The sequence below is a fragment of the Oncorhynchus gorbuscha genome, linkage group LG21, assembly GCF_021184085.1.
Source record: "Oncorhynchus gorbuscha isolate QuinsamMale2020 ecotype Even-year linkage group LG21, OgorEven_v1.0, whole genome shotgun sequence".
NCBI lineage: Eukaryota > Metazoa > Chordata > Actinopteri > Salmoniformes > Salmonidae > Oncorhynchus > Oncorhynchus gorbuscha.
Genome location: NC_060193.1, coordinates 2,330,478 through 2,357,322, shown reverse-complemented (window position 1 = coordinate 2,357,322; position 26,845 = coordinate 2,330,478). Strand labels below are relative to the sequence as shown.

The 26,845-nt window shown below is 46.7% G+C and overlaps 1 protein-coding gene across 1 annotated transcript in view; it reads right to left on the bottom strand.

Moving 5' to 3' along the window:
- LOC124008835 (serine/arginine repetitive matrix protein 1-like) overlaps positions 1-26,845 on the bottom strand; it is a 51,188-nt gene that overhangs the window by 9,326 nt on the left and 15,017 nt on the right. The window contains exons 3-6 of the mRNA XM_046320415.1: positions 9,566-9,606; positions 5,481-5,529; positions 1,399-1,534; positions 202-382 (exon numbers count right to left, since the gene is read on the bottom strand). Of these exons, the coding sequence (XP_046176371.1) occupies positions 202-382; positions 1,399-1,534; positions 5,481-5,529; positions 9,566-9,606 (407 nt within the window). The remainder of the gene's footprint in view (positions 1-201; positions 383-1,398; positions 1,535-5,480; positions 5,530-9,565; positions 9,607-26,845) is intronic.

Below are 26,845 nucleotides of genomic sequence, written 5' to 3'. Positions count from 1 at the left end.
CAATTCACACATTGAAGCAACAAGCACCAGTACAAGTCGGATGAATTTGACCTAATGTCAGATTTTGGATTCCAAAAACAGCCTCTCAACATTGAACTAATCTAGAACTCCACAGACCAAAACAGAATTCTAAGAACTGATTAATAGACTATGTGCTGTCAACCTCTCCGCCCACTCCGCCCACTCCTCCCCCTCTCTTACCCACTGAGCCTCTCTGGACTGGGGCGTGACTGTGGGTTGGAACTGAGGATTCTGGACCGGTGTCAGTCTGCGTGGCGATGGTAGTCGTGGAGACGGAGTGTAGGGGTGAGGAGGAGGAAGGCAACACTTGATCCTGTTCCTGTCTCTTCTCTCTAATCACCTCATCATAGGAAGGGGGAGGCTGGAAGAGCCAGGGAGGAAGAGCCCGGGAGCAAAACAAAATTGTCAACAAAACTATTCATGACTCACATCCGAAAGACCACAAGATTACTGCAAGTCATCCGATCGACCCCAAAGTGTGTCAGGGATAAATTTAAAGAGGGGTTGAAAACCATGACAGGTTTTTACTAGGGTTGGGGCGATGTCAACCTTAGTCTATCGTGATTATCATAAAACACTGTGATATACCATGGTTTTTCTCCCTTTTACCCCTCCCCCCCCGGATAAAGATACTTTTGTCCCACATCATGACATCACAATGTGATGTGATTATAATAGTCCCTGTTGCTACTCACATTATAATATAAGAAACCAACATTCAGGGTTAGTTACCTGTATAGTACTGCCCCAGATCATAGTGGTGGGAGGAGGAGGAGGAGGAGGAAAAGGAGGGTTAGTTACCTGTATAGTACTGCCCCAGATCATAGTGGTGGGAGGAAGAAGAGGAGGAGGGGGAAGGAGGAGGGTGGGAGGTTACCTGTATAGTAGGAGGTATAGTACTGCCCCAGATCAGTGGTGGGAGGAGGAGGAGGAAAAGGAGGGTTAGTTACCTGTATAGTAGGAGGTATAGTACTGCCCCAGATCAGTGGTGGGAGGAGGAGGAGGAGGAAAAGGAGGGTTAGTTACCTGTATAGTAGGAGGTATAGTACTGCCCCAGATCAGTGGTGGGAGGAGGAGGAAGAGGAGGGTTAGTTACCTGTATAGTAGGAGGTATAGTACTGCCCCAGATCAGTGGTGGGAGGAGGAGGAAGAGGAGGGTTAGTTACCTGTATAGTAGGAGGTATAGTACTGCCCCAGATCAGTGGTGGGAGGAAGGAGGAGGAGGAGGGTTAGTTACCTGTATAGTAGGAGGTATAGTACTGCCCCAGATCAGTGGTGGGAGGAGGAGGAAGAGGAGGGTTAGTTACCTGTATAGTAGGAGGTATAGTACTGCCCCAGATCAGTGGTGGGAGGAAGAGGAGGAGGAGGGTTAGTTACCTGTATAGTAGGAGGTATAGTACTGCCCCAGATCTGAGCGGCGGGGGGAGGAGCAGGAGGGAATCCCCCAGAAGCCCCGGGGAACCAGGTATTAGACACTAGTGGCTCTGCTGAAAGGATGGTTATCTCTGGACGCCTGGCATAGAGATACAACACATAGAGAGGACATGAGCATGAGCTGGGACAAAATAGAGAGGATATAATCGTAGAGCTATGACAACATAGAGAGGATATCATCATAGAGCTGGGACAACATAGAGATGATATCAGCATAGAGCTAGGACAACATAGAGCTAGGACAACATAGAGCTAGGACAACATAGAGAGGATATCAGCATAGAGCTTGGACAACAGAGAGAGGATATCAGCATAGAGCTAGGACAACAGAGAGAGGATATCATCATAGAGCTGGGACAACAGAGAGGATATCATCATAGAGCTAGGACAACATAGAGAGGATGTCATCATAGAGCTAGGACAACATAGAGAGGATGTCATCATAGAGCTAGGACAACATAGAGAGGATGTCATCATAGAGCTAGGACAACCGAGAGGATATCATCATAGAGCTAGGACAACATAGAGAGGATGTCATCATAGAGCTGGGACAACAGAGAGGATATCATCATAGAGCTGGGACAACATAGAGCTAGGACAACATAGAGCTAGGACAACATAGAGAGGATGTCATCATAGAGCAGGGACAACATATAGAGGATGTCATCATAGAGCTAGGACAACATAGAGAGGATATCATCATAGAGCTGGGACAACAGAGAGGATATCATCATAGAACTAGGACAACATAGAGAGGATATCATATCATAGAGCTAGGACAACATAGAGAGGATATCAACCTGATAGAGAAATAGAAAATAAAGATATATACAGATAACTGCCAAATTAAAGGAAACAGGGGTTGGCACCCAAATGATTATTTTCCTTAACAGAACCTTTATTTTTTTGGGTTCCGTTCTACTGTTCTGTACCGGTTCTGAACCCCAACAAGTACCGGTGTATTTATAGTTCTGTCCCTTTTGAAATCTGTTTTTTTTTCTGTATAGGAAAGTCATTAAGCATCACAATGACAGACAAACATACTCACTGTACAGCCAGTCACTATGGACAGACCAGTGTAGGAGGAGGAGGGGCTTCAGAGGGGTGGGGCTACAGTAGACTTGGCTTCAGAAGGGGAGGAGGGGCTTCAGAGGGGAGGGGCTACAGTAGACTACGCTTCAGAGGGGAGGGCTACAGTAGACTAGGCTTCAGAGAGGGGAGGGGCTACAGTAGACTGGGCTACAGTCGACTAGGCTTCAGAGGGGAGGGGATTCAGAGGAGGAGGGGCGACAGTCGACTAGGCTTCAGAGGGGAGGGGATTCAGAGGAGGAGGGGCTACAGTCGACTAGGCTTCAGAGGAGGAGGGGCTACAGTAGACTAGGCTTCAGAGTCGGGGGGAGGGGCTACAGTAGACTAGGCTTCAGAGGGGGAGGGATTCAGAGGAGGAAGGGCTACAGTCGACTAGGCTTCAGAGGGGAGGGGCTACAGTCGACTAGGCTTCAGAGGGGAGGGGCTACAGTCGACTAGGCTTCAGAGGGGAGGGGCTACAGTCGACTAGGCTTCAGAGGGGAGGGGCTACAGTCGACTAGGCTTCAGAGGGGAGGGGCTACAGTCGACTAGGCTTCAGAGGGGGAGGGGCTACAGTCGACTAGGCTTCAGAGGGGAGGGGCTACAGTCGACTAGGCTTCAGAGGGGAGGGGCTACAGTCGACTAGGCTTCAGAGGGGGAGGGGCTTCAAAGGAGGAGGGGCTACAGTAGACTAGGCTTCAGAGGGGGAGGGGCAGGTCGCCTACACACGTACACACAAGCAAGGATTTCCAGCTGGCAGACAGACGCTGGAATGAGATTCTGCCTGACAGAGTGAGAGCAGAGGCACGTTGTTACGAGTTCTGTGGGACTGAAAATAAAATGCCTGGAAAGTAAGAGAGTTATTTATGGGTTCCCATGATTTAAAACAATAACGGTTCTGTCACGGAACAGTATAGATCCCTTTAGTTTCTGGTTCTGATTCGGTTCCTCAAATAATTTTAGTAATTTCCTGTTTTTACGTTGTTCCCTGAACCAGTTCCAACCGCGAGTAGGAAACATGAGTTTTTACTCACCTATATAACAACACAGTGTGGTTAAAGACTCAGGTCACCGTCTGACTACCTATAACTACAAACATAGTTATGTTTTGGGGTTATTAACATATTTATTTCCAGATATATATATATTTTTTTAAACGACCCACAATGCACTTTTGAAAAGGATACCTGCTTGTTCTAATTGTGTAGTTCCTCATCTGCGTTCTATTTTTATTTGGGGGGATGGGGGGGGACCTTCTCAGCATTTTCTCTGAAGTAGGCTATGGGAGTTTTGCAACATTTTCCACCTTGGCTTTAGTACTTCGCTGACATCTGGAATCTATCTACCTAACTGTAGGTTTGGCAGGAAATGGAAACCAGTAGTCACGAGTGCAAACACTTTCGGTTTTAATTTTCAAGTGTTACATTTGAAGTCAACCTTCTGTTGGCGTTTCCCTGTATAGGGAAAAGGCCTTGCTGGGTCCTCCATGTTTACCTTCTGTTGGTGTTTCCCTGTATAGGGAAAAGGCCTTGCTGGGTCCTCCATGTTTACCTTCTGTTGGTGTTTCCCTGTATAGGAAAAGGCCTTGCTGGGTCCTCCATGTTTACCTTCTGTTGGTGTTTCCCTGTATAGGGAAAAGGCCTTGCTGGGTCCTCCATGTTTACCTTCTGTTGGTGTTTCCCTGTATAGGGAAAAGGCCTTGCTGGGTCCTCCATGTTTACCTTCTGTTGGTGTTTCCCTGTATAGGGAAAAGGCCTTGCTGGGTCCTCCATGTTTACCTTCTGTTGGTGTTTCCCTGTATAGGGAAAAGGCCTTGCTGGGTCCTCCATGTTTACCTTCTGTTGGTGTTTCCCTGTATAGGGAAAAGGCCTTGCTGGGTCCTCCATGTTTACAGACATGACTTCGACATGGTTTTGTTCATTTCTCACGAAGAATAATAGAATAGTGAGGTGTAACTTTGGGACATTTGATGCGAAACCGTATGTTACATGTGGTTCCCTTTAAACCGTCCCTTTAATTGGGCATTGGGCCACCCTTTATGCTACCTACACTTTAAACCTTCCCTTTAATAGGGCATTGGGCCACCCTTTATGCTACCTACCCTTTAAACCTTCCATTTAATAGGGCATTGGGCCACCCTTTATGCTACCTACCCTTTAAACCTTCCCTTTAATAGGGCATTGGGCCACCCTTTATGCTACCTACACTTTAAACCTTCCCTTTAATAGGGCATTGGTCTACCCTTTATGCTACCTACCCTTTAAACCTTCCCTTTAATAGGGCATTGGGCCACCCTTTATGCTACCTACACTTTAAACCTTCCCTTTAATAGGGCATTGGGCCACCCTTTATGCTACCTACCCTTTAAACCTTCCCTTTAATTGGGCCACCGTGAGCCGACAGCTTCAATGTGCCTTGGCATCGGTTCTCCAAGAGTCTGGAACTCAAGTGGAGGGATGAAACTGTTCAGGATACATTCCTTTATTTATGGTGGTGGAAACACACACACACACACACACACACACACACACACACACACACACACACACACACACACACACACACACACACACACACACACACACTTTAAACCCCCTATGCTCCTTTCAGAACCCTCTTTCAAAGTCACTGAGATCTCTTCTTCTATGTTGCCAAAATATCTGGGCAACTGGGCGGTTTTTATGACCCTAAGCATGATGGGATGTCCATTACCTATTTAACTCAGGAGAACAAACCTGCGTGGAAACAAATGCTTTCAATATACTTTGTATCCCTCATTTATTTATAAGCATTTTTACTCTAATTTAGGCAGTTACTTGTATCAACAGATAGATAGAAATACAACCAATAGAGATGTGTGTTTTCTTGACTCTGTAAAACAGAGCTGCATCAACAGATAGATAGAAATACAACCAATAGAGTGTTTTCTTGACTCTGTAAAACAGAGCTGCACTGACCTCTGGTCTCTGGGAGTACTCTCGCTCACAGAAGTGGATCTAGTCGTCGCTGAAAAAGAAACACACTAACATTATTGTAGAGGACTTCGCCATGTTACTAACGACAGACTGTTGGCAACAACAGGTCCTATACACAGGTAACAACAGGTCCTATATACAGGTAACAACAGGTCCTATATACAGGTAACAACAGGGCCTATATACAGGTAACAACAGGGCCTATATACAGGTAACAACAGGTCCTATATACAGGTAACAACAGGTCCTATATACAGGTAACAACAGGTCCTATATACAGGTAACAACAGGTCCTATATACAGGTAACAACAGGTCCTATATACAGGTAACAACAGGTCCTATACACAGGTAACAACAGGTCCTATATACAGGTAACAACAGGTCCAATATACAGGTAACAACAGGTCCTATATACAGGTAACAACAGGTCCTATATACAGGTAACAACATGTCCTATATACAGGTAACAACAGGTCCTATGTACAGGTAACAACAGGTCCTATGTACAGGTAACAACAGGTCCTATATACAGGTAACAACAGGTCCTACATACAGGTAACAACAGGTCCTATATACAGGTAACAACAGGTCCTATATACAGGTAACAACAGACTGTTACTAACAGGTCCTATACACAGGTAACAACAGGTTCTATATACAGGTAACAACAGGACCTATATACAGGTAACAACAGGTCCTATATACAGGTAACAACAGGTCCTATATACAGGTAACAACAGGTCCTATATACAGGTAACAACAGGTCCTATATACAGGTAACAACAGGTCCACAGGTAACAACAGGTCCAGGTATATACAGGTAACAACAGGTCCTATATACAGGTAAAAACAGGTTCTATATACAGGTAACAACAGGTCCTATATACAGGTAACAACAGGTCCTATATACAGGTAACAACAGGTCATATATACAGGTAACAACAGGTCCTATATACAGGTAACAACAGACTGTTACTAACAACAGGTCCTATATACAGGTAACAACAGGTCCTATATACAGGTAACAACAGGTCCTATATACAGTTAACAACAGGTCCTATATACAGGTAACAACAGGTCCTATATACAGGTAACAACAGGTCCTATATACAGGTAACAACAGGTCCTATATACAGGTAACAACAGGTCCTATATACAGGTAACAACAGACTGTTACTAACAACAGGTCCTATATACAGGTAACAACAGGTCCTATATACAGGTAACAACAGACTGTTACTAACAACAGGTCCTATATACAGGTAACAACAGGTCCTATATACAGGTAACAACAGGTCCTATATACAGGTAACAACAGGTCCTATATACAGGTAACAACAGGTCCTATATACAGGTAACAACAGGTCCTATATACAGATAACAACAGGTCCTATATACAGGTAACAACAGGTCCTATATACAGTTAACAACAGGTCCTATATACAGGTAACAACAGGTCCTATATACAGGTAACAACAGGTCCTATATACAGGTAACAACAGGTCCTATATACAGGTAACAACAGGTCCTATATACAGGTAACAACAGACTGTTACTAACAACAGGTCCTATATACAGGTAACAACAGGTCCTATATACAGGTAACAACAGACTGTTACTAACAACAGGTCCTATATACAGGTAACAACAGGTCCTATATACAGGTAACAACAGGTCCTATATACAGGTAACAACAGGTCCTATATACAGGTAACAACAGGTCCTATATACAGGTAACAACAGGTCCTATATACAGATAACAACAGGTCATATATACAGGTAACAACAGGTCCTATATACAGGTAAAAACAGGTCCTATATACAGGTAACAACAGGTCCTTTATACAGGTAACAACAGGTCCTATATACAGGTAACAACAGGTCCTATATACAGGTAACAACAGGTCCTATATACAGGTAACAACAGACTGTTACTAACAACAGGTCCTATATACAGGTAACAACAGGTCCTATATACATACAGGTAACAACAGGTCCTATATACAGGTAACAACAGGTCCTATATACAGGTAACAACAGACTGTTACTAACAACAGGTCCTATATACAGGTAACAACAGGTCCTATATACAGGTAACAACAGACTGTTACTAACAACAGGTCCTATATACAGGTAACAACAGGTCCTATATACAGGTAACAACAGGTCCTATATACAGGTAACAACAGGTCCTATATACAGGTAACAACAGGTCCTATATACAGGTAACAACAGACTAACAACAGGTCCTATATACAGGTAACAACAGGTCCTATATACAGGTAACAACAGGTCCTATATACAGGTAACAACAGACTGTTACTAACAACAGGTCCTATATACAGGTAACAACAGGTCCTATATACAGGTAACAACAGACTGTTACTAACAACATGTCCTATATACAGGTAACAACAGGTCCTATATACAGGTAACAACAGGTCCTATATACAGGTAACAACAGGTCCTATATACAGGTAACAACAGACTGTTACTAACAACAGGTCCTATATACAGGTAACAACAGGTCCTATATACAGGTAACAACAGGTCCTATATACAGGTAACAACAGGTCCTATATACAGGTAACAACAGGTCCTATATACAGGTAACAACAGGTCCTATATACAGGTAACAACAGACTGTTACTAACAACAGGTCCTATATACAGGTAACAACAGGTCCTATATACAGGTAACAACAGGTCCTATATACAGGTAACAACAGGTCCTATATACAGGTAACAACAGGTCCTATATACAGGTAACAACAGGTCCTATATACAGGTAACAACAGGTCCTATATACAGGTAACAACAGGTCCTATATACAGGTAACAACAGGTCCTATATACAGGTAACAACAGGTCCTATATACAGGTAACAACAGGTCCTATATACAGATAACAACAGGTCCTATATACAGGTAACAACAGGTCCTATATACAGGTAAAAACAGGTCCTATATACAGGTAACAACAGGTCCTATATACAGGTAACAACAGGTCCTATATACAGGTAACAACAGGTCCTATATACAGGTAACAACAGGTCCTATATACAGGTAACAACAGGTCCTATATACAGGTAACAACAGACTGTTACTAACAACAGGTCCTATATACAGGTAACAACAGGTCCTATATACAGGTAACAACAGGTCCTATATACAGGTAACAACAGGTCCTATATACAGGTAACAACAGGTCCTATATACAGGTAACAACAGACTGTTACTAACAACAGGTCCTATATACAGGTAACAACAGGTCCTATATACAGGTAACAACGGGTCCTATATACAGGTAACAACAGACTGTTACTAACAACAGGTCCTATATACAGGTAACAACAGGTCCTATATACAGGTAACAACAGACTGTTACTAACAACAGGTCCTATATACAGGTAACAACAGGTCCTATATACAGGTAACAACAGGTCCTATATACAGGTAACAACAGGTCCTATATACAGGTAACAACAGACTGTTACTAACAACAGGTCCTATATACAGGTAACAACAGGTCCTATATACAGGTAACAACAGGTCCTATATACAGGTAACAACAGGTCCTATATACAGGTAACAACAGGTCCTATATACAGGTAACAACAGGTCCTATATACAGGTAACAACAGACTGTTACTAACAACAGGTCCTATATACAGGTAACAACAGGTCCTATATACAGGTAACAACAGGTCCTATATACAGGTAACAACAGGTCCTATATACAGGTAACAACAGGTCCTATATACAGGTAACAACAGGTCCTATATACAGGTAACAACAGACTGTTACTAACAACAGGTCCTATATACAGGTAACAACAGGTCCTATATACAGGTAACAACAGGTCCTATATACAGGTAACAACAGGTCCTATATACAGGTAACAACAGGTCCTATATACAGGTAACAACAGACTGTTACTAACAACAGGGGAGATGACTTCGCTATACTATTTATAGCACAGAGAGACACATCAGATAACTGCCCAGTTATCACTTGTTCTGTAAATAAAGAATGAGGTTTTTTTTTTAAACGAGGGATGCAGACTCACTCCTCTTAATGGCGGCCCTGATAGAGGAGAGAGGTCCTTGGCTGGAAGAAAAGAAAAGAAACAAGTCAGTGATTATATTGGTTCACACACCTTCTCTTTCCTTCCATTACAGAACACCCAGAGCAGGTTTCCTTCCATTACAGAACACCCAGAGCAGGTTTCCTTCCATTACAGAACACCCAGAGCAGGTTTCCTTCCATTACAGAACACCCAGAGCAGGTTTCCTTCCATTACAGAACACCCAGAGCAGGTTTCCTTCCATTACAGAACACCCAGAGCAGGTTTCCTTCCATTACAGAACACCTGAGCAGGTTTCCTTCCATTACAGAACACCCAGAGCAGGTTTCCTTCCATTACAGAACACCCAGAGCAGGTTTCCTTCCATTACAGAACACCCTGAGCAGGTTTCCTTCCATTACAGAACACCCAGAGCAGGTTTCCTTCCATTACAGAACACCCAGAGCAGGTTTCCTTCCATTACAGAACACCCAGAGCAGGTTTCCTTCCATTACAGAACACCCAGAGCAGGTTTCCTTCCATTACAGAACACCCAGAGCAGGTTTCCTTCCATTACAGAACACCCAGAGCAGGTTTCCTTCCATTACAGAACACCCAGAGCAGGTTTCCTTCCATTACAGAACACCCAGAGCAGGTTTCCTTCCATTACAGAACACCCAGAGCAGGTTTCCTTCCATTACAGAACACCCAGAGCAGGTTTCCTTCCATTACAGAACACCCAGAGCAGGTTTCCTTCCATTACAGAACACCCAGAGCAGGTTTCCTTCCATTACAGAACACCCAGAGCAGGTTTCCTTCCATTACAGAACACCCAGAGCAGGTTTCCTTCCATTACAGAACACCCAGAGCAGGTTTCCTTCCACAAACACAGATGGTGTGTGTGTGTGTGTGTGTGTGTGTGTGTGTGTGTGTGTGTGTGTGTGTGTGTGTGTGTGTGTGTGTGTGTGTGTGTGTGTGTGTGTGTGTGTGTGTGTGTGTGTGTGTGTGTGTGTGTGTGTGTGTGTGTGTGTGTGTGTGTGGTCTATTTGTATGTACTCAACAACACATATCGTCAGACCACAGATGCTTTAAATGATCTGAGCAGTTTATTTCCCCTTTGTAGCACTCTGTCACACACTGATCAGTCAACACACTGTCCAGCCTAGAGCTAACAGACTGATCAGTCAACACACTGTCCAGCCTAGAGCTAACAGACTGATCAGTCAACACACTGTCCAGCCTAGAGCTAACAGACTGATCAGTCAACACACTGTCCAGCCTAGAGCTAACAGACTGATCAGTCAACACACTGTCCAGCCTAGAGCTAACAGACTGATCAGTCAACACACTGTCCAGCCTAGAGCTAACAGACTGATCAGTCAACACTGTCCAGCCTAGAGCTAACAGACTGATCAGTCAACACACTGTCCATCCTAGAGTTAACAGACTGATCAGTCAACACTGTCCAGCCTAGAGCTAACAGACTGATCAGTCAACACACTGTCCAACCTAGAGCTAACAAACTGATCAGTCAACACTGTCCAGCCTAGAGCTAACAGACTGATCAGTCAACACTGTCCAGCCTAGAGCTAACAGACTGATCAGTCAACACACTGTCCAACCTAGAGCTAACAGACTGATCAGTCAACACACTGTCCAACCTAGAGCTAACAAACTGATCAGTCAACACTGTCCAGCCTAGAGCTAACAGACTGATCAGTCAACACACTGTCCAACCTAGAGCTAACAGACTGATCAGTCAACACACTGTCCAACCTAGAGCTAACAAACTGATCAGTCAACACTGTCCAGCCTAGAGCTAACAGACTGATCAGTCAACACACTGTCCAACCTAGAGCTAACAGACTGATCAGTCAACACACTGTCCAGCCTAGAGCTAACAGACTGATCAGTCAACACACTGTCCAGCCTAGAGCTAACAGACTGATCAGTCAACACACTGTCCAACCTAGCGCTAACAGACTGATCAGTCAACACACTGTCCAACCTAGAGCTAACAGACTGATCAGTCAACACACTGTCCAACCTAGAGCTAACAGACTGATCAGTCAACACTGTCCAGCCTAGAGCTAACAGACTGATCAGTCAACACACTGTCCAACCTAGAGCTAACAGACTGATCAGTCAACACACTGTCCAACCTAGAGATAACAGACTGATCAGTCAACACACTGTCCAACCTAGAGCTAACAGACTGATCAGTCAACACACTGTCCAACCTAGAGATAACAGACTGATCAGTCAACACACTGTCCAACCTAGAGCTAAATGTGTTTTAATCTTCCACCATTGATTAAACAAGCCCGTAAAAGTGTATTCTGTGTTTCATTTGAACCCGATCTAAAACATGCAGAGACATGACCAATATAACACCCCCTATAAGAATTAGACACCTCCAGAGAAACATCACTGCTGTTCTCTCAGTCTGCTGTTCTCTCAGTCTGCTGTTCTCTCAGTCTGCTGTTCTCTCAGTCTGCTGTTCTCTCAGTCTGCTGTTCTCTCAGTCTGCTGTTCTCTCAGTCTGTTGTTCTCTCAGTCTGTTGTTCTCTCAGTCTGTTGTTCTCTCAGTCTGCTGTTCTCTCAGTCTGCTGTTCTCTCAGTCTGCTGTTCTCTCAGTCTGCTGTTCTCTCAGTCTGCTGTTCTCTCAGTCTGCTGTTCTCTCAGTCTGCTGTTCTCTCAGTCTGTTGTTCTCTCAGTCTGTTGTTCTCTCAGTCTGCTGTTCTCTCAGTCTGCTGTTCTCTCAGTCTGCTGTTCTCTCAGTCTGCTGTTCTCTCAGTCTGCTGTTCTCTCAGTCTGCTGTTCTCTCAGTCTGCTGTTCTCTCAGTCTGCTGTTCTCTCAGTCTGCTGTTCTCTCAGTCTGCTGTTCTCTCAGTCTGCTGTTCTCTCAGTCTGCTGTTCTCTCAGTCTGCTGTTCTCTCAGTCTGCTGTTCTCTCAGTCTGCTGTTCTCTCAGTCTGTTGTTCTCTCTGGTTCTCTCAGTCTGCTGTTCTCTCAGTCTGCTGTTCTCTCAGTCTGCTGTTCTCTCAGTCTGCTGTTCTCTCAGTCTGCTGTTCTCTCAGTCTGCTGTTCTCTCAGTCTGTTGTTCTCTCAGTCTGTTGTTCTCTCTGGTTCTCTCAGTCTGCTGTTCTCTCAGTCTGCTGTTCTCTCTAGTTCTCTCAGTCTGTTGTTCTCTCAGTCTGTTGTTCTCTCAGTCTGTTGTTCTCTCAGTCTGTTGTTCTCTCAGTCTGTTGTTCTCTCAGTCTGCTGTTCTCTCAGTCTGTTGTTCTCTCAGTCTGTTGTTCTCTCAGTCTGCTGTTCTCTCAGTCTGTTGTTCTCTCAGTCTGTTGTTCTCTCTGGTTCTCTCAGTCTGCTGTTCTCTCAGTCTGCTGTTCTCTCAGTCTGCTGTTCTCTCAGTCTGCTGTTCTCTCAGTCTGCTGTTCTCTCAGTCTGCTGTTCTCTCAGTCTGCTGTTCTCTCAGTCTGCTGTTCTCTCAGTCTGCTGTTCTCTCAGTCTGTTGTTCTCTCAGTCTGTTGTTCTCTCTGGTTCTCTCAGTCTGCTGTTCTCTCAGTCTGCTGTTCTCTCAGTCTGCTGTTCTCTCAGTCTGCTGTTCTCTCAGTCTGCTGTTCTCTCAGTCTGCTGTTCTCTCAGTCTGCTGTTCTCTCAGTCTGCTGTTCTCTCAGTCTGCTGTTCTCTCAGTCTGCTGTTCTCTCTGGTTCTCTCAGTCTGCTGTTCTCTCAGTCTGCTGTTCTCTCAGTCTGCTGTTCTCTCTAGTTCTCTCAGTCTGTTGTTCTCTCAGTCTGTTGTTCTCTCAGTCTGTTGTTCTCTCAGTCTGTTGTTCTCTCAGTCTGTTGTTCTCTCAGTCTGTTGTTCTCTCAGTCTGCTGTTCTCTCAGTCTGCTGTTCTCTCAGTCTGCTGTTCTCTCAGTCTGCTGTTCTCTCAGTCTGCTGTTCTCTCAGTCTGCTGTTCTCTCAGTCTGCTGTTCTCTCAGTCTGCTGTTCTCTCAGTCTGTTGTTCTCTCTGGTTCTCTCAGTCTGCTGTTCTCTCAGTCTGCTGTTCTCTCAGTCTGTTGTTCTCTCAGTCTGCTGTTCTCTCAGTCTGCTGTTCTCTCAGTCTGCTGTTCTCTCAGTCTGTTGTTCTCTCAGTCTGTTGTTCTCTCAGTCTGCTGTTCTCTCAGTCTGCTGTTCTCTCAGTCTGCTGTTCTCTCAGTCTGCTGTTCTCTCAGTCTGCTGTTCTCTCAGTCTGCTGTTCTCTCAGTCTGCTGTTCTCTCAGTCTGCTGTTCTCTCAGTCTGCTGTTCTCTCAGTCTGCTGTTCTCTCAGTCTGCTGTTCTCTCAGTCTGCTGTTCTCTCAGTCTGCTGTTCTCTCAGTCTGTTGTTCTCTCTGGTTCTCTCAGTCTGCTGTTCTCTCAGTCTGCTGTTCTCTCAGTCTGCTGTTCTCTCAGTCTGCTGTTCTCTCAGTCTGCTGTTCTTTCAGTCTGCTGTTCTCTCAGTCTGCTGTTCTCTCAGTCTGCTGTTCTCTCTGGTTCTCTCAGTCTGCTGTTCTCTCAGTCTGCTGTTCTCTCTAGTTCTCTCAGTCTGTTGTTCTCTCAGTCTGCTGTTCTCTCAGTCTGCTGTTCTTTCAGTCTGCTGTTCTCTCAGTCTGCTGTTCTCTCAGTCTGCTGTTCTCTCAGTCTGCTGTTCTCTCAGTCTGCTGTTCTCTCTAGTTCTCTCAGTCTGCTGTTCTCTCAGTCTGTTGTTCTCTCAGTCTGCTGTTCTCTCAGTCTGCTGTTCTCTCAGTCTGTTGTTCTCTCAGTCTGTTGTTCTCTCAGTCTGTTGTTCTCTCAGTCTGCTGTTCTCTCAGTCTGCTGTTCTCTCAGTCTGCTGTTCTCTCAGTCTGTTGTTCTCTCAGTCTGCTGTTCTCTCAGTCTGCTGTTCTCTCAGTCTGCTGTTCTCTCAGTCTGTTGTTCTCTCAGTCTGTTGTTCTCTCAGTCTGCTGTTCTCTCAGTCTGCTGTTCTCTCAGTCTGCTGTTCTCTCAGTCTGCTGTTCTCTCAGTCTGCTGTTCTCTCAGTCTGCTGTTCTCTCAGTCTGCTGTTCTCTCAGTCTGTTGTTCTCTCAGTCTGTTGTTCTCTCAGTCTGTTGTTCTCTCAGTCTGCTGTTCTCTCAGTCTGCTGTTCTCTCAGTCTGTGCTTTCTCTCCTACTCTCTTTCCTTCCCTCAGAGGAAACCCAGAGGATAACGGTGGAAAGCTCATATCCTCTCAAGAGGGAAACCTTTCCGACAAAACAATCACAAACAACCTTGAACGTTGAGTATACATACCCAAACTGTAGAGTACCTTCCGCCTCTCTCTGTCTGTTGTAGTGTCTCTTTGTTCCTCTCCTGTCTCTGTTCCTCTCCTGTCTGCTCTACTTTCTGAGTATACTGCTGGTTTATACAGAACAGAGCAATGTTGACTTCTAGCTGCTAACTATGTCCAGATCCATGAGTCACACATAACACATCCCAGCTAGCAGGAGGGGAGGGTGAACAAACTCCCCCTATACCCTACTTGAACCTCCGGCTCTTCCCTCACTTCTGCTCATCCCTCCTCCCCCCCTCCTGCTCTTCCCTCACTTCTGCTCATCCCTCCTTCCCCCCTCCTGCTCTTCCCTCACTTCTGCTCATCCGTCCTTCTCCCCCTCCTGCTCTTCCCTCACTTCTGCTCATCCCCCCCTCCTGCTCTTCCCTCACTTCTGCTCATCCCCCCCTCCTGCTCTTCCCTCACTTCTGCTCATCCCTCCTTCCCACCTCCTTCCCCCTCCTTCTCTTCCCTCACTTCTGCTCATCCCTCCTTCCCCCTCCTTCTCTTCCCTCACTTCTGCTCATCCCTCCTTCCCCCTCCTTCTCTTCCCTCACTTCTGCTCATCCCTCCTTCCCCCTCCTTCTCTTCCCTCACTTCTGCTCATCCCTCCTACCCCCTCCTTCTCCTTCTCTTCCCCCTCCTGCTCTTCCCTCCTTCCCCCCTACTCCCCCTCCTGCTCTTCCCTACTTCTCTTTCTCCTCCTGCTCTTCCCTCCTTCCCCCCTACTTCTCTTCCCTCACTTCTTGTACTTTCTACTATACCATTTCCATCTTCCTCTACTCCTCCCTCTCCTCCTCTCCTCTCCTCCTCTACTCCCCCTCTCCCCTCTACTCCCCTCCTCCTCTACTCCCCCTCACCTCCCCTACTCCCCCTCCCCCTCTCCTCCTCTACTCCCCCTCACCTCCCCTACTCCACCCTCCCCCCCCCTCCTCTACTCCCCCACTCCCCTCCTCTACTCCCCCTCCCCTCTACTCCCCTCTCCTCCTCTACTCCCCTCTCCCCCGCACCTCCCCTACTCCCCTCCTCCACTCCCCCTCCCCTCCCCTTCCAAACTATTTGCTTACATGCATCAGTATATACTTCCTGACATTGAATAATAATCTCCTAAACCTCTGGGTTAAGAGGTTGCCTTCAAACTCTGATCTAAGGTCAGTTTTTCTTTGCATCCCCCCCCCCCCCTTCTTACGGTTAAGGCCTAACATCAGGTTGGGCTAAACTGATTTCAGATCAGCGTCTGAAGTTTGGGGAAACTTCTATCCTCTGTTACCGTGCCAACCGACCGTAGCTGGAGCCACATAGTTCCAGGGTTGTGTCACAAGAGGCAGAAAATAAGTAGTCCCGGCCCAACCTCAACACCGCACCGGGATACTTACTGCAACAGCTGTGAGACGGCTGAGAGAGAGAGAGAGGAACAAGTAGTCCCCAGCTGTGTTTTAAATAAGATTTATTTTATTATTTAATGGTGGAACTTATTTAATACTTACCCTACATTATTCATCTCGTATGTATACGTATATACTGTACTCTATATCATCGACTGCATCCTTATGTAATACATGTATCACTAGCCACTAACTATGCCACTTTGTTTACATACTCATCTCATATGTATATACTGTACTCGATACCATCTACTGTATGCTGCTCTGTACCATCACTCATTCATATATCCTTATGTACATATTCCTTATCCCCTTACACTGTGTATTAGACAGTAGTTTTGGAATTGTTAGTTAGATTACTTGTTGGTTATCACTGCATTGTCGGAACTAGAAGCACAAGCATTTCGCTACACTCGCATTAACATCTGCTAACCATGTGTATGTGACAAATACAATTTGATTTGATTTGATTCGATTTGAATGGAAACACTTCAGGATGTAAAGCGAAGCAAAGAGATTTAATTCCATCCACTAATACGAAACAGATTGCTTGTAACGCAGAAACGTCTTTATTGTCGCCATTTTGATCCCGAACAGCGTTTATTAGAGGTATGGTTAGCGCCGTATCGATCTGCTCTCAGTCTCCAGCTTCATGAGGAAGTTGCGTTTATGGCCGTATCGATCTGCTCTCAGTCTCCAGCTTCATGAGGAAGTTGTGTTTACGGCCGTATCGATCTGCTCTCTGTCTCCAGCTTCATGAGGAAGTTGTGTTTACGGCCGTATCGATCTGCTCTCAGTCTCCAGCTTCATGAGGAAGTTGTGTTTACGGCCGTATCGATCTGCTCTCAGTCTCCAGCTTCATGAGGAAGTTGTGTTTATGGCCGTATCGATCTGCTCTCAGTCTCCAGCTTCATGAGGAAGTTGTGTTTACGGCCGTATCGATCTGCTCTCAGTCTCCAGCTTCATGAGGAAGTTGTGTTTACGGCCGTATCGATCTGCCCTCAGTCTCCAGCTTCATGAGGAAGTTGTGTTTACGGCCGTATCGATCTGCTCTCAGTCTCCAGCATCATGAGGAAGACGTGTTATTGTATGTTATATCATTTGAAAGGGCTGTTCTTATCTTTCAAAATACTGTATGTTTCCTGTTTCCATATATGGTTTGACACCAGCCAATTTATGCTAATTTATGTACACAGAGGTCTCAGTACATTCTGGAATTACAAAAACTATTTTTCCGATGATGCAACAATGCCAATATGGCGATTTAGAATTAGCTGGTGTTCTAAAGCTGAGTGTTTCCATTCCTCTTTAACGTTTAACCTGCTTATACGTCACAGAAATATTGTTCAGAAGGGTGATTGTACAGTTCTACAGTCCCGCTCAACCAACCATATAAAACCACTAGCCATGCTAACAGCTCCTAGCCCGACAGTTCTACAGTCCCGCTCAACCAACCATATAAAACCACTAGCCATGCTAACAGCTCCTAGCCCGACAGTTCTACAGTCCCGCTCAGCCAACCATATAAAACCACTAGCCATGCTAACAGCTCCTAGCCCGACAGTTCTACAGTCCCGCTCAGCCAACCATATAAAACCACTAGCCATGCTAACAGCTCCTAGCCCGACAGTTCTACAGTCCCGCTCAGACAACTATATAAAACCACTAGCCATGCTAACAGCTCATAGCCCGACAGTTCTACAGTCCCGCTCAGCCAACCATATAAAACCACTAGCCATGCTAACAGCTCCTAGCCCGACAGTTCTACAGTCCCGCTCAGCCAACCATATAAAACCACTTGCCATGCTAACAGCTCCTCGCCCGACAGTTCTACAGTCCGCTCAGCCAACCATATAAAACCACTAGCCATGCTAACAGCTCCTAGCACGACAGTTCTACAGTCCCGCTCAACCAACCATATAAAACCACTAGCCATGCTAACAGCTCCAAGCCCGACAGTTCTACAGTCCCGCTCAGCCAACCATATAAAACCACTAGCCATGCTAACAGCTCCAAGCCCGACAGTTCTACAGCCAACCATATAAAACCACTAGCCATGCTAACAGCTCCAAGCCCGACAGTTCTACAGTCCCGCTCAGCCAACCATATAAAACCACTAGCCATGCTAACAGCTCCTAGCCCGACAGTTCTACAGTCCCGCTCAGCAAACCATATAAAACCACTAGCCATGCTAACAGCTCCTAGCCCGACAGTTCTACAGTCCCGCTCAGCCAACCATATAAAACCACTAGCCATGCTAACAGCTCCTAGCCCAACAGTTCTACAGTCCGCTCAGCCAACCATATAAAACAAGCCAGCTCCTAGCCCGACAGTTCTACAGTCAACCATATAAAACCACTAGCCATGCAAACAGCTCCTAGCACGACAGTTCTACAGTCAACCATATAAAACCACTAGCCATGCTAACAGCTCCTAGCCCGACAGTTCTACAGTCAACCATATAAAACCACTAGCCATGCTAACAGCTCCTAGCCCGACAGTTCTACAGTCGACCATATAAAACCACTAGCCATGTTAACAGCTCCAGCCCGACAGTTCTACAGTCCTGCTCAGCCAACCATATAAAACCACTAGCCATGCTAACAGCTCCTAGCCCGACAGTTCTACAGTCCGCTCAGCCAACCATATAAAACCACTAGCCATGCTAACAGCTCCTAGCCCGACAGTTCTACAGTCCCGCTGAGCCAACCATATAAAACCACTAGCCATGCTAACAGCTCCGAGCACGACAGTTCTACAGTCCCACTCAGCCAACCATATAAAACCACTAGCATGCTAACAAGCCCGACAGTTCTACAGTCGACCATATAAAACCACTAGCATGCAAAACACGACAGTTCTACAGTCCCACTCAGCCAACCATATAAAACCACTAGCATGCTAACAGCTCCTAGCCCGACAGTTCTACAGTCGACCATATAAAACCACTAGCCATGTTAACAGCTCCGAGCACGACAGTTCTACAGTCCCGCTCAGCCAACCATATAAAACCACTAGCCATGCTAACAGCTCCTAGCCCGACAGTTCTACAGTCCCGCTCAGCAAACCATATAAAACCACTAGCCATGCTAACAGCTCCTAGCCCGACAGTTCTACAGTCCGCTCAGCCAACCATATAAAACCACTAGCCATGCTAACAGCTCCTGGCCCAACAGTTCTACAGCCAACCTTATAAAACCACAAGCCATGCTAACAGCTCCTAGCCCGACCAGTCAACCATATAAAACCACTAGCCATGCAAACAGCTCCTAGCACGACAGTTCTACAGTCAACCATATAAAACCACTAGCCATGCTAACAGCTCCTAGCCCGACAGTTCTACAGTCAACCATATAAAACCACTAGCCATGCTAACAGCTCCTAGCCCGACAGTTCTACAGTCGACCATATAAAACCACTAGCCATGTTAACAGCTCCTAGCCCGACAGTTCTACAGTCCTGCTCAGCCAACCATATAAAACCACTAGCCATGCTAACAGCTCCGAGCCCGACAGTTCTACAGTCCCACTCAGCCAACCATATAAAACCACTAGCCATGCTAACAGCTCCTAGCACGACAGTTCTACAGTCCCACTCAGCCAACCATATAAAACCACTAGCCATGCTAACAGCTCCTAGCCCGACAGTTCTACAGTCAACCATATAAAACCACTAGCCATGCAAACAGCTCCTAGCACGACAGTTCTACAGTCAACCATATAAAACCACTAGCCATGCTAACAGCTCCTAGCCCGACAGTTCTACAGTCAACCATATAAAACCACTAGCCATGCTAACAGCTCCTAGCCCGACAGTTCTACAACCATATAAAACCACTAGCCATGTTAACAGCTCCTAGCCCGACAGTTCTACAGTCCTGCTCAGCCAACCATATAAAACCACTAGCCATGCTAACAGCTCCTAGCCCGACAGTTCTACAGTCCGCTCAGCCAACCATATAAAACCACTAGCCATGCTAACAGCTCCTAGCCCGACAGTTCTACAGTCCCGCTGAGCCAACCATATAAAACCACTAGCCATGCTAACAGCTCCGAGCACGACAGTTCTACAGTCCCACTCAGCCAACCATATAAAACCACTAGCATGCTAACAGCTCCGAGCACGACAGTTCTACAGTCCCACTCAGCCAACCATATAAAACCACTAGCATGCTAACAGCTCCTAGCCCGACAGTTCTACAGTCGACCATATAAAACCACTAGCCATGTTAACAGCTCCTAGCCCGACAGTTCTACAGTCAACCATATAAAACCACTAGCCATGCAAACAGCTCCTAGCACGACAGTTCTACAGTCAACCATATAAAACCACTAGCCATGCTAACAGCTCCTAGTCCGACAGTTCTACAGTCAACCATATAAAACCACTAGCCATGCTAACAGCTCCTAGCCCGACAGTTCTACAGTCGACCATATGAAACCACTAGCCATGCTAACAGCTCCTAGCCCGACAGTTCTACAGTCCCGCTCAGCCAACCATATAAAACCACTAGCCATGCTAACAGCTCCTAGCACGACAGTTCTACAGTCAACCATATAAAACCACTAGCCATGCTAACAGCTCCTAGTCCGACAGTTCTACAGTCAACCATATAAAACCACTAGCCATGCTAACAGCTCCTAGCCCGACAGTTCTACAGTCAACCATATAAAACCACTAGCCATGCTAACAGCTCCTAGCCCGACAGTTCTACAGTCACCATATAAAACCACTAGCCATGCTAACAGCTCCTAGCCCGACAGTTCTACAGTCCCGCTCAGCCAACCATATAAAACCACTAGCCATGCTAACAGCTCCTAGCCCGACAGTTCTACAGTCAACCATATAAAACCACTAGCCATGCTAACAGCTCCTAGTCCGACAGTTCTACAGTCAACCATATAAAACCACTAGCCATGCTAACAGCTCCTAGCCCGACAGTTCTACAGTCGACCATATGAAACCACTAGCCATGCTAACAGCTCCAAGCCCGACAGTTCTACAGTCCCGCTCAGCCAACCATATAAAACCACTAGCCATGCTAACAGCTCCTAGCCCGACAGTTCTACAGTCCCGCTCAGCCAACCATATAAAACCACTAGCCATGCTAACAGCTCCTAGCCCGACAGTTCTACAGTCCCGCTCAGACAACCATATAAAACCACTAGCCATGCTAACAGCTCCTAGCCCGACAGTTCTAAAGTCCCGCTCAGCCAACCACATAAAACCACTATCCATGCTAACAGCTCCTCGCCCGACAGTTCTACAGTCCGCTCAGCCAACCATATAAAACCACTAGCATGCTAACAGCTCCTAGCCCGACAGTTCTACAGTCGACCATATAAAACCACTAGCCATGTTAACAGCTCCTAGCCCGACAGTTCTACAGTCAACCATATAAAACCACTAGCCATGCAAACAGCTCCTAGCACGACAGTTCTACAGTCAACCATATAAAACCACTAGCCATGCTAACAGCTCCTAGTCCGACAGTTCTACAGTCAACCATATAAAACCACTAGCCATGCTAACAGCTCCTAGCCCGACAGTTCTACAGTCGACCATATGAAACCACTAGCCATGCTAACAGCTCCTAGCCCGACAGTTCTACAGTCCCGCTCAGCCAACCATATAAAACCACTAGCCATGCTAACAGCTCCTAGCCCGACAGTTCTACAGTCCCGCTCAGACAACCATATAAAACCACTAGCCATGCTAACAGCTCCTAGCCCGACAGTTCTAAAGTCCCGCTCAGCCAACCACATAAAACCACTATCCATGCTAACAGCTCCTCGCCCGACAGTTCTACAGTCCGCTCAGCCAACCATATAAAACCACTACTAGCTCATAGCCCGACAGTTCTACAGTCCCGCTCAGACAACCATATAAAACCACTAGCCACACTAACAGCTCCTAGCCCGATAGTTCTACAGTCCTGCTCAGCCAACCATATAAAACCACTAGCCATGCTAACAGCTCCTAGCCCGACAGTTCTACAGTCCTGCTCAGCCAACCATATAAAACCACTAGCCATGCTAACAGCTCCTAGCCCGACAGTCCGCTCAGCCAACCATATAAAACCACTAGCCATGCTAACAGCTCATAGCCCGACAGTTCTACAGTCCCGCTCAGCCAACCATATAAAACCACTTGCCATACTAACAGCTCCTCGCCCGACAGTTCTACAGTCCGCTCAGCCAACCATATAAAACCACTAGCCATGCTAACAGCTCATAGCCCGACAGTTCTACAGTCCCGCTCAGACAACCATATAAAACCACTAGCCACGCTAACAGCTCCTAGCCCGACAGTTCTACAGTCTCAGCCAACCATATAAAACCACTAGCCATGCTAACAGCTCATAGCCCGACAGTTCTACAGTCCCGCTCAGCCAACCATATAAAACCACTAGCCATGCTAACAGCTCCTAGCCCGACAGTTCTACAGTCCCGCTCAGCCAACCACATAAAACCACTATCCATGCTAACAGCTCCTAGCCCAACAGTTCTACAGTCCCGCTCAGCCAACCATATAAAACCACTAGCCATGCTAACAGCTCCTAGCACGACAGTTCTACAGTCCCGCTCAGCCAACCATATAAAACCACTAGCCATGCTAACGGCTCCTAGCCCGACAGTTCTACAGTCCGCTCAGCCAACCATATAAAACCACTAGCCATGCTAACAGCTCCTAGCCCGACAGTCTGCTCAGCCAACCATATAAAACCACTAGCCATGCTAACAGCTCATAGCCCGACAGTTACAACCATTTATCAAAACCACTAGCGACTAGCCATGCTAACAGCTCCTAGCCCGACAGTTCTACAGTCCCGCTCAGCCAACCATATAAAACCACTTGCCATGCTAACAGCTCCTCGCCCGACAGTTCTACAGTCCGCTCAGCCAACCATATAAAACCACTAGCCATGCTAACAGCTCCTAGCACGACAGTTCTACAGCTCAGCCAACCATATAAAACCACAGCCATGCTAACAGCTCTAGCACGACAGTTCTACAGTCCCGCTCAGCCAACCATATAAAACCACTAGCCATGCTAACAGCTCCTAGCCCGACAGTCCGCTCAGCCAACCATATAAAACCACTAGCCATGCTAACAGCTCAAGCCCGACAGTTCTACACTCAGCCAACCATATAAAACCACTTGCCATGCTAACAGCTCCTAGCCCGACAGTTCTACAGTCCGCTCAGCCAACCATATAAAACCACTAGCCATGCTAACAGCTCCTAGCACGACAGTTCTACAGTCCCGCTCAGCCAACCATATAAAACCACTAGCCATGCTAACAGCTCCTAGCACGACAGTTCTACAGTCCCGCTCAGCCAACCATATAAAACCACTAGCCATGCTAACAGCTCCTAGCCCGACAGTCCGCTCAGCCAACCATATAAAACCACTAGCCATGCTAACAGCTCCTAGCACGACAGTTCTACAGTCCCGCTCAGCCAACCATATAAAACCACTAGCCATGCTAACAGCTCATAGCCCGACAGTTCTACAGTCCCGCTCAGACAACCATATAAAACCACTAGCCATGCTAACAGCTCCTAGCCCGACAGTTCTACAGTCGACCATATGAAACCACTAGCCCTGCTAACAGCTCATAGCCCGACAGTTCTACAGTCCCGCTCAGACAACCATATAAAACCACTAGCCACACTAACAGCTCCTAGCCCGATAGTTCTACAGTCCTGCTCAGCCAACCATATAAAACCACTAGCCATGCTAACAGCTCCTAGCCCGACAGTTCTACAGTCCTGCTCAGCCAACCATATAAAACCACTAGCCATGCTAACAGCTCATAGCCCGACAGTTCTACAGTCCCGCTCAGCCAACCATATAAAACCACTTGCCATACTAACAGCTCCTCGCCCGACAGTTCTACAGTCCGCTCAGCCAACCATATAAAACCACTAGCCATGCTAACAGCTCATAGCCCGACAGTTCTACAGTCCCGCTCAGACAACCATATAAAACCACTAGCCACGCTAACAGCTCCTAGCCCGACAGTTCTACAGTCCCGCTCAGCCAACCATATAAAACCACTAGCCATGCTAACAGCTCATAGCCCGACAGTTCTACAGTCCCGCTCAGACAACCATATAAAACCACTAGCCACGCTAACAGCTCCTAGCCCGACAGTTCTACAGTCCCGCTCAGCCAACCATATAAAACCACTAGCCATGCTAACAGCTCATAGCCCGACAGTTCTACAGTCCCGCTCAGCCAACCATATAAAACCACTAGCCATGCTAACAGCTCCTAGCCCGACAGTTCTACAGTCCCACTCAGCCAACCACATAAAACCACTATCCATGCTAACAGCTCCTAGCCCAACAGTTCTACAGTCCCGCTCAGCCAACCATATAAAACCACTAGCCATGCTAACAGCTCCTAGCACGACAGTTCTACAGTCCCGCTCAGCCAACCATATAAAACCACTAGCCATGCTAACGGCTCCTAGCCCGACAGTTCTACAGTCCGCTCAGCCAACCATATAAAACCACTAGCCATGCTAACAGCTCCTAGCCCGACAGTCCGCTCAGCCAACCATATAAAACCACTAGCCATGCTAACAGCTCATAGCCCGACAGTTCTACAGTCCCGCTCAGCCAACCATATAAAACCACTTGCCATGCTAACAGCTCCTCGCCCGACAGTTCTACAGCTCAGCCAACCATATAAAACCACTAGCCATGCTAACAGCTCCTAGCACGACAGTTCTACAGTCCCGCTCAGCCAACCATATAAAACCACTAGCCATGCTAACAGCTCATAGCCCGACAGTTCTACAGTCCCGCTCAGACAACCATATAAAACCACTAGCCATGCTAACAGCTCCTAGCCCGACAGTTCTACAGTCCCACTCAGCCAACCATATAAAACCACTAGCCATGCTAACAGCTCATAGCCCGACAGTTCTACACAGTAAAACCCATATTAACAGCTCAGTTCCAGTCCGCTCACCAACCATATAAAACCACTAGCCATGCTAACAGCTCCTAGCCCGACAGTTCTACAGTCCCGCTCAGCCAACCATATAAAACCACTAGCCATGCTAACAGCTCATAGCCCGACAGTTCTACAGTCCCGCTCAGCCAACCATATAAAACCACTAGCCATGCTAACAGCTCCTAGCCCGACAGTTCTACAGTCCCGCTCAGCCAACCACATAAAACCACTATCCATGCTAACAGCTCCTAGCCCAACAGTTCTACAGTCCCGCTCAGCCAACCATATAAAACCACTAGCCATGCTAACAGCTCCTAGCACGACAGTTCAGTACAGCCAACCATATAAAACCACTAGCCATGCTAACAACCAGTCCGCTCAGCCAACCATATAAAACCACTAGCCCGCTCAGCCAACCATATAAAACCACTAGCCATGCTAACAGCTCATAGCCCGACAGTTCTAACAGCCAACCTAAAACCACTAGCCATGCTAACAGCTCATAGCCCGACAGTTCTACAGTCCCGCTCAGCCAACCATATAAAACCACTAGCCATGCTAACAGCTCCTAGCCCGACAGTTCTACAGTCCCACTCAGCCAACCACATAAAACCACTATCCATGCTAACAGCTTCTACAGTCCTGCTCAGCCAACCATATAAAACCACTAGCCATGCTAACAGCTCCTAGCCCGACAGTTCTACAGTCCGCTCAGCCAACCATATAAAACCACTAGCCATGCTAACAGCCAACCATATAAAACCCTAGCCCGACAGTCCCATGCCAACCATATAAAACCACTAGCCATGCTAACAGCTCATAGCCCGACAGTTCTACAGTCCCGCTCAGCCAACCATATAAAACCACTTGCCATGCTAACAGCTCCTCGCCCGACAGTTCTACAGTCCGCTCAGCCAACCATATAAAACCACTAGCCATGCTAACAGCTCCTAGCACGACAGTTCTACAGTCCCGCTCAGCCAACCATATAAAACCACTAGCCCTGCTAACAGCTCATAGCCCGACAGTTCTACAGTCCCGCTCAGACAACCATATAAAACCACTAGCCACACTAAAACCGATAGTTCTACAGTCCTGCTCAGCCAACCATATAAAACCACTAGCCATGCTAACAGCTCCTAGCCCGACAGTTCTACAGTCCCGCTCAGCCAACCATATAAAACCACTAGCCATGCTAACAGCTCCTAGCCCGACAGTTCTACAGTCCCGCTCAGCCAACCACATAAAACCACTATCCATGCTAACAGCTCCTAGCCCAACAGTTCTACAGTCCCGCTCAGCCAACCATATAAAACCACTAGCCATGCTAACAGCTCCTAGCACGACAGTTCTACAGTCCCGCTCAGCCAACCATATAAAACCACTAGCCATGCTAACGGCTCCTAGCCCGACAGTTCTACAGTCCGCTCAGCCAACCATATAAAACCACTAGCCATGCTAACAGCTCCTAGCCCGACAGTCCGCTCAGCCAACCATATAAAACCACTAGCCATGCTAACAGCTCATAGCCCGACAGTTCTACAGTCCCGCTCAGCCAACCATATAAAACCACTTGCCATGCTAACAGCTCCTCGCCCGACAGTTCTACAGTCC